Source organism: Zonotrichia leucophrys, chromosome 17 (genome assembly GCF_028769735.1).
Source record: "Zonotrichia leucophrys gambelii isolate GWCS_2022_RI chromosome 17, RI_Zleu_2.0, whole genome shotgun sequence".
Taxonomy (NCBI): Eukaryota; Metazoa; Chordata; class Aves; order Passeriformes; family Passerellidae; genus Zonotrichia; species Zonotrichia leucophrys.
Genome location: NC_088186.1, coordinates 6307463 through 6321911, shown reverse-complemented (window position 1 = coordinate 6321911; position 14449 = coordinate 6307463). Strand labels below are relative to the sequence as shown.

Here is a 14449-nt window from a genome sequence, read left to right as displayed (position 1 = left end):
CTCTAATCATTCCCCAGGCTGAGAGATGCACTCCAAGGGAGACTCTGGACACCCACAGGAGGGAGGAGATGGAGCAAGGAGGGGTCACACTGCTGTGAGATTAAATGCTCTCCACACAGGGAAGGGGCTCATCGTTCATGGCTTGGCACACAGACAGCAAGAGGCATTTTCACAACTTTTTTTAACCTTTTTTTTTAATGAGAAAGAAAAGGAAGACTTGCTTTGGAGGGTTTCAGGCTATTTTATGTCTTAAGCCTGTGGTGAAAATCTGGAATGAAAACTTTCATCAGTGACTCCAGCAGGTGCCCAGGGCAGTTCCTTTCAAGATTCAGCTCCTCCAGCCAAGCAGCAAAGGGACAGACCCGTTAACAAAGGCACCTTTTATCCACAGTGTTAATAAACACTAACTGAAAGTGTTAATAAAAAGAAACTTTCCAGAGCCTGAGCTATGACCCCAGTTTGTCTCAGCTCTTTGCATTTTCAAGCTTGGAGATGAAGCAAAACCCAGCAAATCCCAGGATTCATTCCCAATACACATCCCTAATTCTTCTCTACTCTAAACAAACATATTGAAATGCAGACTTTTATTCATCACATGCAGCAAAGTATCTTTGTTCCTCTCTCCCTCACTTTAAAGGCCATGCAGAGGAAGGGAGACAAGAGAAGAAAACCCTTTGACAGCCTGCAGCCAGCGAGTCCTGCTCCTCTCACTGCTCCCAAGCTTGGTTCCAAGTTTAATAAAGGTGTTTTGTCTCCTTGCTTAATAAGTGGAATTACCATAGCAGAAAGCCCAGCGGGGGAAAGGGATAGCACAGAGCATGAGTAATCACAACTGGTTTGGGGCAGGTTTTGCCATTTGGGTCCTGTTTCAAGGTTATGATGACATAGTGCTATGGGCTGGTTTGGAGTTACCACAACTCCTGCCAGACAAGGAGTTGTAAGTTACAACGTGAGCTGCTGGGACAGAGCAAGGAAAATGTCATCTGAGCTGGGAAGAGAAGTTTCCTGCTCCTTACATTTTATTCCCTTATTTTATAATGCAGCCTTGCACTTGCCCTGCTGTACTTTGCACAGTGATGCCTTTAACTCCAGCTCAGAGCAAGGGACTTAAATTCCCACATTCAGAACTTGTTTCACACCTTTGTTCTCAGCCAGCACCTGCCAAACTGGGTCGTAGACAATGCAGCCAGACAAAATTTGCTGGCAAATCCATGGAGGAGAAGCCAAGCTTTCAAAGAGGGAACTGATATGGGTCAGAACACGTCATGGAAAAAGACACCTGGATGGAGAAAGTCATCACTTATCACTGGAAACAGGGGACTGCAGCAGATCCAGTATCATCTGCAGAGGGGAGCAGCCAGCATGGCGCAGCTCAGCTGTACTGCAGAACTTCTTCCTGCAGCCATGGCATGAATTTAAAAAGCATAAATCCCTTCTGCACAGAGAGAGAGGCAGAGCCCTCCTGCCAGCCCCTGCCTCCCCTCACCTCTGCTTGGAGCCCCAAGCCCTGCAGCACATGGATGACTCCACTCAGGGCTGAATATCAGCTTTTCTTTCCCCTCTCCTGAGTCACTGTGGATGGACACTGCAGCTCCATCTGTCCCAGCTCCTGCCTCAGCCACGAGGTATTTATTACCTGTATGTATTTCCAGCAATAGCTCTCCTACCAAAGGGAAGTGTTTCCATTAAACAGCACAAGTTCAGCAACCACAAACAAACAGTAACTTAAAGCCTAAGCCAATTCTCTGAAACCTCCACAATAAATACCAGGTCATTCAGGGAAGTACAACAGACAACAGCCCTGTGCCACAGAACACCCAAATCCTCTGTAAATAGGCAAAAGCCTTAAAAGTGTGATGGGAAGGATCACAAAACCTTTAAAAGTGTGATGGGAAGGATGGAGGCAGCCCTGTGCAGCACTCCCCACCTCACCCACAGCTCAGGCACTGAGCTGAGACCAAGCCTGAGCCAAGATGCTGAAAGCAAAGCAGTGATTTACAGAGCCAGAGCTGAGCCCTCCAGCATCACACCAAGGGGAATTACCCTCAGCAACAGCAGCACACTCAGTCTGGGGCTGGCAAAACCAAGCCTGATCCCAAAGCCTGATCTTTGAGCCAAAGAAATGCTCCAAACCACAGAGCTTCCTCTGCAGCCAATGGGTCAGCTAGGAGAGGTTTGTTGACATTTCTATCTTGACCATTTCCTCATTTTTGAGGGCTTCATAATGACTGTTTTGGCATTGCAGGAGGAGGAGCAGTGCCTTCTCTTCCACCAGCCCTGCTGTCAGAAAGAAACAAGGTGAAAGGAGGATCTGAGCCCCACCTGCAAAGAGGCACCCAAAATCCTACAGAACCAGGGAGCTGCCAGTGCCTGACACAGCCCTGAGACTCTGCTCTGACAGGGCCAACACTGCACCCACAGAAAATATAAATGTAACACCTGGAATTATTGACATAGAGGTGGGAGAGGCACCAGCTCTGAGGCAAAGTTCCTGTAGAAAGTTCATGTACATCCTGAGAGTGGACACAGGGGATCCTCTCAGAGGGACCACAAAACCATTAGTGGTGAAGCAGAGAAGAGAGAAGAAATTCTCCAGTCCCTGAACTTGAACTCACCATCCCCACATCTCCTGGAAAGCTTTTAAGGGGTCTGTAAACCAAAAATCCCCTGCCACCAAACTGAGGTGCTGGGGGAAGGCTCTCTCCTGTCACTCCATCCATCCCATGAGCTCACTGCTTTCCACAGGGAAATCAGTAGCACCCCTGTAACTGACTGTCCCTTCAGAGACTGGTCCATTTGTTGTTTATCTTTCATTTTAAATGGATCAGACATGTACAAAAAGCCTCCCTTGAAAAGGAACAAGCAAGATGTGAAAAGGATGGGAAGATCCAACTGCCAGGTGTCAGCACTAATCCACGTCAAAGGGCACACTGTCAACAACTCACTGGGAACTTCCAGGAGGAAGAAAACACTCAGAATAAAACACTTCAGACCAGATAAATGTTTGTCATTCATTATCTGGAGTCAAACTTGGGTTTCTCAACAGCACAGCCAAGACAAAGCAAGCAAATTAAGGAGAGAACATCCTTTGCAGGGAGCTCCATGCCAGGCATGCAGCCTGCCCTTGAAGGCAGCAAGGCTGGAGGCAGGGGAAGGCTCTGTTTGCCTTTCTCCAATAACAGGTATTTAGTTCTCTACGTCACTTTGCTTTATCATGGCCTGAAACCTGGCCCAGCACCCAGCTCCACCTCCCCATCTGCTCCCTGTGCCAGCTGGCCCTGTGGCCCAGGGGATGCTGAGCCAGCCATGGGGATGTCACACAGCCCAGCAGCTCCCCAGACCAAACTGGGCACCCCCAGACCCAAACTGGGAACTCTCCTCCTTGAGAACATCCATGCCACAGTGAGATTTACCCTGCTGGAAAACCCCACAGGGCAGACCTGAATGGGACATGGATGTTCACAGGGAGCAGAGTGCTGGAGCACCCATGGCAAAGTGAGGTGGAGAGCTGGAAAATATTGCAAATTCCCCTCTAGATCCTTCCTCAAGTGTTGGGACTGGGAAAAACATGGCAAATTCCCCTCTAGATCCTTCCTCAAGTGTTGGGACTGGGAAAAAACATGGCAAATTCCTCCTAGATCCTTCCTCAAGTGTTGGGACTGGGAAAAAACATGGCAAATTCCCCCTCAGATCCTCCCTCAATTATTGCAACTGGGAAAAAACATGGTGAATTCCTCCTAGATCCTTCCTCAAGTATTGGGACTGGGAAAAACATGGCAAATTCCTCCTTAGATCCTTCCTTAAGTGCTGGGACTGGGAAAAAACATGGCAAATTCCCCTCTAGATCCTTCCTCAATTATTGCAACTGGGAAAAAACATGGCAAATTCCCCCTCAGATCCTTCCTCAAGTGTTGGGACTGGGAAAAAACATGGCAAATTCCTCCTTAGATCCTTCCTTAAGTGCTGGGACTGAGCAATCCCTCCTCCTGCCCCCCAGGCACTGCCAGCTGGGGCATTCTGCAAGCTCCTGTCCCTTCCCCAGCCAGGAATGCTCCAAACCTGTGGCACGGTGAATTTGTGGGTGTCTCTGCCCCATTATTCACCCATCTGGCATTGAGATGGGTTTGAGGAGGCAGCTGGGTTTGTAGGGAAAAAATTCCCAAAATTCTGCCAGCTCCCTCAGAGCCCAACATGGTGCATTCATCCTGGTTTTTCCCCCAAATAACTGCTCAAATGAGCATGTCTAATTTGGGGCAGAGAAAGAACACCCTAAAACCCAGTCTATCATGTTTGCTTTGGGATAAAAGGCAAGACCTTCAGCTAGCAGAAAAAAAGACACACACACACACACACACATATATATATATATATGTTATACGTATACCTACACCTTTTTTTAAATAGAGGGAATGAAAATGGAATCATTGAAGTTTTCAAAGCCCAAGGAGCTTTGAAAAATTTGGAGGGAAGGAACAGAACATCAAGTTTAAACTGTTTTCAATGGAAAAGCCCATTAAAGGAAAAGGGATCTTTTGCAGAAAGATTTATGTTTTGCTGATTTTGACAAAAAGGACTGTTCAGAGGAAGGGAAGAAAAGCTTTCATTTGAAAGGTGCTTTTGCACCTTTACATGAAAGCATCCTCACAAACCTGTTATTGCTGGAACACAGCGTGCCCAGGGAGAAGGCAGATGTGACCACGTGCAGGTGAGGGCAGGGCTTTGGAGACAACTCCTGCCTGCGCCATGAAAATGAGCAGTTATTACAAAAGAAAGGAGAAAAAAATACATATTTAACAAATCATCAACTTCCTTCCCTTCCACCAGGCCCCTGGGAAGGGGAAATGCTGATCCTCCAGCTCACAGATGGAACAAGCTCCTGGTTTGCACCCCATGAGCCACATCCAGTGCTGGGGGTGGATTTTGGAGGAGGCACGAAGGGCACGAGCCTCCCTCCTGCACTGCACATGCCAGGGGGTATTGGATGGGATGGAGCAGCAGCTGTGCCCACAGATCCCTCCCCAGGCACGGCCACATTCACACTGCAGGGGAGGAAGCTGTGGGTTGAGCACACACATCCCTGGCAATTAAAGTCATCTTCTTAATATCAACCAGTCCCAGCCATCCTGTGACAAGGCACAGAAAATATTAATTACATTCCTGACATTTTAGACTGGTTTTGTTCTCATTCAGGTGTTGCTTGACCCGAGTCCCATTCAGTGACAGTCACAGCCTCATTCAGCAACTGCACAGAAGGATTGAGCATCACCTAAAATGTTGTTTTCCCACCTTGTATCCTCTCAAAATTTCCCACAACTGCACACAGAGGGATGAATTTAGAGTAATGTCACCAACAAAGTGCTCAAATTAATAGCAATAAAGTGTAAGTGCTCCTTGTGGCAGGCAGAGCCCTGCTGGGGAAAACGACCTGTGAAAGCTGGAAAAGCAGCCCACGATGAGACCACTGGGAGGGAAAAAAAAAGGCAACAAAACAAACAGTCCATTTCAATCTCCTTCTCATAAAGAGCCAAAATGAACCCAGGAACACATCAGAGAAGAATCATTTAGCACAGATCAAACAGGAGAACCAGCATATTAAAAATACACGCAGCATTAATCAGCTACACAGAGTTATGTGCCATCATTTCCATAAATAATACAGGATCAAAGCAGCCCAAGCAGCACTATCAGTTAATATAGTCAGCCAGTCAGTCAAAATAGAGTAAAGCTGCCTGAAAACTGTGGCTGTGTAATTTGCCAGGAATAAAGCAGATTCATCTGAGAAGTGGCATGACCAGTTAAACGGGTAAAGGTTACCAGCAGCCTCGTCATTAGAGGGAGGCGATGCCACAAAGGAGGGAAAAAAACCAAAAAAAGAATGAGAGGTTAATGCAGCCTCAACAAATTATTTAAAAAATAACCTAACAACCTGGGGAATACCAATATATCTTGTTTAGAGGTAACCCCAAGGTGTGGGGGCTGACCCTGCTGGGAGCATCCCCAGTGGTTGAGCCATGGGGTGCAGCCACCAGAGCCCCTTCCCCAGGGTTGGGCAGTGCCCCCTTTGCCCAGGAAAAACCTCCCTGCTGTAAAACCATCCTGCCTGCTGAGGGTGAAGGCTCAGCACCAAGAGCCTTTAAACACCCACCCATCCATGCATAGAAAATGCCTGTGTCATTAGGCCTTTAGCTGAAAGGCTGCAGAGCCATTTAGCTGCCCAGATTTTTAAAACAGGCATGTGGAGCAGAGCTATAAATAGCAGGGATGCTTGCCTCGTCATGTTTCTGGGGGCTTGTTTATAAGAACAAGGGGCAACTGAATTAAAAATGGTTAAAAAAGAAATGCCTTGGCTTCTCTGCTTTAAAGCCAAGTTGCCGGAAGAATAAAACCTTCAAGGTTTTTTGTTTTTTTCTTTTTCCAGGCAAAAAGCAAACGCCCATCGCTCATGCTCAGACTCTGAATTGGTTACATTTACAAGGCAAATTTAATTCATACAGCAGGTGTTCAGAAATATAAAAAAAAGAAAAATCTTCCTTTAAGCAGCACAAGACCAAGCTAAGGCTTTGCATTAGTTCATACAGCTCCAGGGAAGCTCCTCATTCACTGAAATAAGACCTGTGTGTGTGAATGAGGAGCAGAGATCTCCAAAATCTCTTCTAGAATTGGGGTAGAAAGCCCTGAAGGGCTGGGGCAGAGCTGCTGGGGGGCAGCAGCATGGCATCCCAACCCTGCTGCACCTTGGGTGACAGAGGGGAGAGGAATTTTGGATGGGAAGATCCAGATGAGCAGCGGGCAGAGGAGGAATTCAGCCTCCAACAAAGGAGCTGCTCTGGGCAGCTCCATCGGTCCCAGCAGTGCTGGGAGGGTCCATTCTTCACAGGCAGCCAGGAGAAATCCCAGGAAAGCAGGAGGATCGAGCAGCCCCCTCCCTGCTCCCTGCCTCCATGAAATGGGCAGAGAAAACAAGAGCAGACAGCCAGGACAGCAGGCATGCAGGGGCTGCACTGTTCTCCCTGCATCCCTCCATGCAGGGATGGGAGCTGTGGGCAGTGAGTGGCACAGGGGACAGGGGACAGCCTGCCCTGCTCCTACAGGAGTGGCAGCTGCAGGAGACAACACCAGAACCATTGGGAGATTTCCTATTGAATAGGGGGGAAAACGTTCTGCCAGACAAATGAGGGTCAATTATTCCAAGTCTTGAATGTCTTGTTGGAAATGCTTCCAGACTGACAAGCTTTAATCCAATAAAAGACCCTTCCAGACAAGGCCTGCTGTGATTTTGGGAGCATTTCCCCCTGGCAGGGACCCAGCAGCCCCCAGCCCCTCACTGGGGATGGATTTAGCCCCAGGCAGCCCCAAGGCACAGGACACTCACTGAGCTCACTGGAAGCATGAGCAGAAGCGAAGCAAGAACAACCACTCCATTTCAGTCTGATACAACCCAAAAGTCAAAATAAATTTTAAAAAAAGCAAATAATTTCCTGTGAAGCAGAAATCTGGGTATTAGCCAGTTTAATGAGACTGAATTGCAAGTGGTTCTGTTCTCCTGGGCTGCTGGAGACACACGGCTCCCCAAGGCAGGGCAGATGGCTGGATTGCAATCTAGCCCTTACCTCATAAAATATATTAATAACCCCAACCAATTACAAAGTGCCAGACTCTGCCCCTCTGGGCCCACTCCCACCCAGCAATGCCTCACTGCACAAGGCAGCCCTGTTGAGCTCAGACACAGCACCTGCCAGGGCAACAAAGCCTGGAGCTTTCCAGGACTTTTAAAGCAAATCTGAGCCCTTGCTCCATCCTCATCCAAGAGCTCAGTGAAGTCTCAGGTGCAGTCAAGGTGCTGTACAAAAATCCAGCTCCTCAACATCATTTCTTTGTTTGATTTTTTAGGTGCTTGTCAGAGGTAGAGCAGAAGGAGCCTTTCCCTCCAGGCAGGCGGCTGTAAAAGGATCCTGCAGCACCCGGCCTTGGCACAGCTTGATTCCCAAAGCTGGCAGATGCATCACACCACCACAAAGAGCTCTGCTGCTTCTTGGAAGCACCAGTGAGCACCTCAGATTGGCAGCAGCTCCCTGACAGTCAGCTGCTGTTAGCTCCACAAATGTCACCAGCTCACACAGAGCCTCAGCCCTGGGTGTTCACAGAGCTCTCGTCAAAACCCTCTGGAGTTTTTCCTCAGACTTGAGCAGAACTTCACATCCAGGATCTCAGCTCCTCAGGAACAGCCTGTTCTGTGCTCCTGTGCCCACAGCCCTGGGGCATGGCATGTCCTGGGTGTCCCTGTCCTCACGCTGCCCACCATCACTGCCACAGGCTCCATGCCCACGGTCACTGCCACAGGCTCCACGCCCACCATCACTGCCACAGGCTCCATGCCCACCATCAGTGCCACAGGCTCCACGCCCACCGTCAGTGCCACCCAGGCAGGCAGATCCCAGGATCCCAGCCACCTGCAGGGCCACACTGGAGTGGCACAAGTGCCACAGCCCCCTCAGGGATGGGGTCACAGCTCAGTGTAGCCCATGACACCATCACTCCTTGACCGCAGTCCTGTCCCCTGTGGCACAGCCAGGCAGGGTCAGGGGGCCTCAGGGGGAACAGGCAGCACCAGGAAGGTGCTCCAAGGGCAGAACCAGGCACAGTCCAGGAAGCCCATCCCAGCTGTCTGGACAAGCACAACCTTTGCACCCTCTGCAAACCCCAGTGTGTGTCACAAGAGTTTTTTTGGTGACACTCCAGCACTGTCCCAGCCACCCTCAGAGGGCCTGGAGCGAAGGCACTGGGACATCTGCCATAACACAGCCTCAGACAAAGCACTTGTTTCAGTGCTCCAGCACCTCTGCCTCCCCACAGGCTGGGGTTTGGGTATGGCCAACAGCAGCCAGGTAAATAACATCACCTCACACAGGTGGGGCCATTTCCAAGTGGCACCTCAGTGATGATATATCTGAACCTCAGCCACCATTTAAAATAAAAACAAAAAGCAAAATCCCAGCAGACAGAAGCTAACAAACAAGACCCTCAATGCTCTACAGATCCTCCCAGAAATATCCTGATTTTCATGAGCATTGCTAAGTCCCAGAATCTCAATCTTGAGTCAGGACAGTTGGATGCATCTGATTCAAGAATGATTCAGATGGGAGCGTGGAGGCAGGCAGGAAGGCAAGGGAGTGACATTTTCTGTTCTGGGCAACATGTCTTTATTTAAAGCACAAAGACACAAACTTATTATTTGATTGAAAAAAGGCACTTTCTGTCCTGGCTGCTCCCGTGCTGATCCTGAGGAACAAGACCATCCTCCTTATCCTCAGCTTTCACATCCATGCCTTCATTTCCATTTCTTTAAATAAATTTAAATCCTGCTAGCACCTTGAACACAAGTTATCTCTGTAACCACATGGAACACAATCCTGAGCCCTCAAACAAGGAAGGCTTAAGCTGCCTTCCCAAGTAATGAGCAGGAGCAAAGCTCCAGCTCACCCTCCCTGGCTGCTCTGCTCGTCCCCCACAGGGTCAGAGGCAGAGCAGGGGCAGTCAGGCAGGTGGAAAGATTTCTTCCAAAGGTTCTAACAGCTGGATGGGAGAAGAGGAGGAGTCACCCAGAGCTGCAAAAGGGATGATGGCACAAGATCCTGGAACCACCTTCAACAGCTTGGCTGTTTCTGTCCTAGCAGGATTTGAGAGCTCCCAAGCCCTCATGCAGGGTCTGGCTGCTGATGGCTCCAAGGCTTGGACCACTCTTTCCTCTACAACACTCTAAGTGCTGTGGGGACCCCCCAAACCTGCCCTCACCACCCCTCCTGCCAGAACAGGATGCACAGACCGTTCTCCACATGCACAAAAGCAAAACCCTCCACCTCTCCAGCTGGACAAAGCCAGCACTCACCAGTCCCCTCCTCAACCTGTCACCTCCCCTGCGCCCAGCCAATCACCCAGGTCATCCCAACGCCCCCAGGGATTTGCCAGGCTCCTCTCCACAAGCTAAACCCATCAGCTAATCCCCCACAAAGCTGCAGCCACCCCCATTGAGGGGCCCTGGCTGCACCTCCTCCATCAGCAGCAGCCCCACGCTGGTGGCTGGGGACCCATCAGCCACTGACTCAGCTCTCACACATTTCATGTGACACCTTCCTGTGGTTAATGCTCCAAGCCACCTGCATTTCCGGCCCTGTGGCTGCAGCAGAAATTGTTCATTGTCCCCTCGTGCGTGCTGCAGAGGCGAGGAGTCAGACCCAAAGTCACCCCTGGGAGCTGGTGACCCAGGAAGGCAGGTGAGGCATGACAAAAGAGCAGGGAGGAGAGAAGTAAGGACACCATACCCACCCTGAAGTGGTCCTTGTGCCACTCCAGTGTGGCCCTGCAGGACCACTTCAGGGTGGGTATGGCGCCTGACCCAGCACAGCAAGGCTGTGAAAGGATATTTGGGTTTTTCATGACAAAACAGCAGAGAGGAGAGAAGTAAGGACACCATATCCTGGCTTTGGGTGCAGCTCTCCTGCTGACCCAGCACAGCAAAGCTGTGAAAGGACATTTGGGTTTTTCAGCCCACCCACCTGCTGTGCATAGGGCTGAAAGAGAGTCAGAACAAAATATCCTTCAAAGAGACCCACGTTACTCAATGTTGCCCTAAGAAGCATGAGAACCACATGGAATTGAAGATTTTTGTTCCCTAGGCAGGGAAAGTCCAACCAGCACCATGCTGGCCACAGCATCTTTGCTCCAACACAAGCATCCACCCCAGCAGCAGCCATTCCCAAGGCAGATTCCCCAGGAAAGCTCCAGCTCCTGCTTAAATGAGACTGTTGGGAATAAAAGGAAGAGGCAGAGTCTCTATAGTGGGTGCTGAAAGCTTTGGTGATAAGGCGGGGGATATGTTAAGCTTGTCTCCACAAACATAAGGATTAGCAATTTACTTCCCTTAGAAACAAAATCCAGGATTTTAGCATGATCACAGGCTTGGAAAGAAAAATAAACATCATGAAACTGGGAAAAGGAGGAGGACAAGAACAGAGCAAGCAGGCAGCTCGAGGAAAACTGAAGTGCTTCTTAAATCAAAATGAGAAATGCACCAAAGTCAGAAATGAAATCTTGGTAGCTCTGAACACCACTGGCCCTGAGGCCTCTCACACCAAGCTCTTATCAGTGATAATGCTATGAACATTAAGGGAAGCCTTTCTAATAATGTGCATGTGAAAAGGCCCATTTGTTTAATGCAACAGAGCACATAATGCATTAATTACCTACTGAGTTGGAAAAGTGATGTTGAAAACATGCTCGAGTTAAAGCAAACGGAGGGTTTCAGCTAAGCCCATTATGTCCACTGGCTTTGCTGTGGCTTTGGTGCTTAACAGCCTTTGAGAGCAAACCCCTGCACAGGTCACAGCAGATGGGGCAGCACAGAAAACCCCACACAACCCACAGGGAGCAGCTCCCACACCGAGCACGGCTGTGCCATCCACCCCTAATGCCAGCCCAGGCTCCCCCATCACACAGGGGATGCTGCCAAGCCCAGCATCTCCTCCTGATGCTGCCTCACCCACCCTCAGGTGCCCCAAAACCCACACCAGAATCCCCCCTCAGCCAGGGCTAATCTCATCCTGTCACACTCAGGACCAACAGCCTGGCCTCCAGGAGAAGACAATGTGCCCATGCGCTCCTGCCCAGGCCATCACCACCACAGTGTGAAGGCACCAGAGAGCAATTTTGTGATTAAGTGGCTGTAGCCATTAATAATTAGCACGTTAAAACTTCAAAGGGTGATGCTGGCCTTCAGAATACAGACTCAGCACAGCCAGGGGTGGTGGTGGGGAGTGCTCATCCTCCATGCTCCCTTTTCCCAAGTGAGAGCTGAGGCACAGGGGTGAGGGCAGGCTGTGGGAGCACAGGGATCAGACACAAAATTCCCCAGAATTCCATCCCTGACAGCTCAAATGGCAGAAGACAGAGGATGTTATGTAAGCATCCTCCATGGAATCTGGGAGCATCCCAAAGCCAACTCATGCACTTGTCACGTCACTCTGCCTGCAGGAGCAGGAGAATCTTGATGAAGCCACTGGAGCTCAGGGTGGGTGACCCAGAGCCAATGGATACTAATGGATATCAAAGGAAACAAACACAGCACAGGGGTCAGAGAGGGAAAGGTGCTGGGATGTGTTTGTGGATCCCCTGGTTGGCACCCAGAGCATCTCACTGTGTGCACTGAGCTGCTCAGTCCAATCTGTCTGATCAGGCACAAGAGGAGAAATCGCTTTTCCTTTAAGAACACTCAACTCATCCTACCTTTATCAGCAATTCCCAATCTTAAGCCATTCTGTTTCTTCCAGAAAAAGCAGAGAGAGAAAACTCAACAGAAAAAAAAGCAAATTAAAGTCTGGAAAACAAGTAACTCCAGATCTTCACTCGATTTTATTTCTAACCAAATGAAAAAAGCTGATTAATCCCCTTGTTCAGACTGCTAACACTACCAGAACAGACTGCATCCCTTTCACATCAGAGGAAGCTAAACATCTTCCAGGCAAAGAGAAAACATAAATATAAACCAGGAAACAATCAGTGCTATAGTATTTGCATGTGCCTGAAGATAAAGCTTTGGAGCTGAAGAGTGAAGCCAAGTTCTCCAGTAAAATAAATGGACAAAGCTCCATCCTTGGACTCCAGCACAGTTTTGCCTATTTAATCTACAGGTAAGCTGAAGTCTCAGCTTGGAAGAGCATCAGTGTTTCACCTCCCAGTGAGTGACCAGTGCTGCCAGAAGGAGCTTCACCTGAGAGCACAGCCTCCCATCCACCCCTCACCTCTCTCCTCCTTACACCCCACATTGATAATTCCACTTATTCCTGTTGCCATAGCACCTTCCTCAGCTCTGTATAAGCCCCAACCACCACGGGGGCAGGATGAGGCCTCATACAGGCTGCACTGAGACACATCATTCCCAGCAGAGATAAATTTGGGGCTTGTTTCTGTCCATGCACATCCATCAGACGCCATGTGAGCACCCCAGCATCCGCTAAGCTGCAAATACACCTCCTGACACGGGTGAGAATACAGGTTCTGGTGACCCCAAGCCATCACTAACCCTGTTCTCTCATCGAGGTAGGACACCAGGGATGCTTGATGGTTGTGGAGCAACTCAACCTACAAAGTCCCATCGGGGGATGCCCAGTCCAGCACCCTCCCTGCTGGACACAAGGTGATGGGACGGACCGGTCTGCATCTCCTCCACCGGGAGCACAGTGCCTGCCAGGGACCATTGCCTGAAGGATGCTCCGGGTAGCCGGGAGCAGCACCTGCCTCGCTGCTCCCCAAAAGCCCCGGGAACAGCCCCGGTAAGGCACGGGCTGGGCACAGCAGCCCCTCCAGCATCCCGGGGCCGGCACAGCCCCGCACGGGGCTCCGCACGGAGGCCGGGCCGGGCCGGGCGATGCTCGGGGGGTCCCGCAGCGCGGAGCTGCCCCCGACCGCCCTGCACGGGGGTCTCGCAGCCGGAGGGGCCCCGGCAGCCGCCGCCCCGTCCCCGGCCGCGCCTTTGTCCGCCCGGCGGAGGATGGGGCGCAGCCCGGTCCCGCTCCCCGCCGCTGGCCCCGCTGACACCGCCTGCCTCCGGAGCCGCTCACCTGCGGGGCCGCTGTCCGCAGCCTCCTCCTCCTCCTGCTGCTCCTCTTCCTCCTCCTCCGCCACCGCCGCCTCCTCCTCCTCCTCCTCGGGCGGCGGCGGCGCCGGGCTGCCCCGTGCGGGCGCGGCGGTGCCGCGGGGCCGTGCGGGCGGCACCGTGCCCAGGCTGCTCTCGGCGGGGCCGCCGCTGCCGCTGCCGGGCTCGGCGGGCGGAGCGACGCTGGCGGGCAGCGCGGCGGTGGCGGCGGCCAGGAGGGCGGCGAGGCACAGCAGGGCGAGCGCGGTGCTCGGCCGGCGCCTCATGGTGCGGCGCGGGGCTCCGCCATGCACTCGCTCATTGACGCGGGCGCTCGCACACGCACCGAGCGCGGCCGGGAGCGGCGCCGGGCGGCGGCGGCTCCTCCCGCCGCCTCAGCCAGCCATGCCGCGCCCGCGCCCTGCGCCCCTCCGGCGGCTCCCGCCGCGCCGCGCCCCGGCTGACAGCGCCGCGCCCGCCCCGCCCCGCGCCGCCGCGACCAATCAGCGCCGCGCCCGCCCTACCTGACGGCGCGGCACAGCCAATCAGCGGCGGGCGGGGGCGGGCCGAGGGGCGGTGCGCGGCGGGGAGGGGGCGGCATTGTGCGGGCGTGAGGGGCACCGGGCCGGAGCTGCCGTGCCCCCGGCAGCGGCGGAGGGGGAAGCACGGCCGCCTTTCTTAGGGGGGTGTGCGCGCTCCATTTGTAAGAATACAGGCGTTTAAAGCTTTTAACTTTTTGTTATGTTCAAAATTTTAATTAAAAAATCAAAATTTTCCCCATCCTCCCCTGTTTTGGGAGACAACGAGCGAGGCGCCGGTGAA

General features: G+C 51.8%; 1 protein-coding gene across 1 annotated transcript in view; it reads right to left on the bottom strand.

Moving 5' to 3' along the window:
- Positions 1-14041, bottom strand: part of MEGF9 (multiple EGF like domains 9) — a 49845-nt gene extending 35804 nt beyond the window's left edge. Inside the window, exon 1 of the mRNA XM_064727724.1 lies at positions 13614-14041. Within this exon, the coding sequence (XP_064583794.1) occupies positions 13614-13914 (301 nt within the window). The 5' untranslated portion in view covers positions 13915-14041. The remainder of the gene's footprint in view (positions 1-13613) is intronic.
- Positions 14042-14449: the final 408 nt, after the last annotated feature.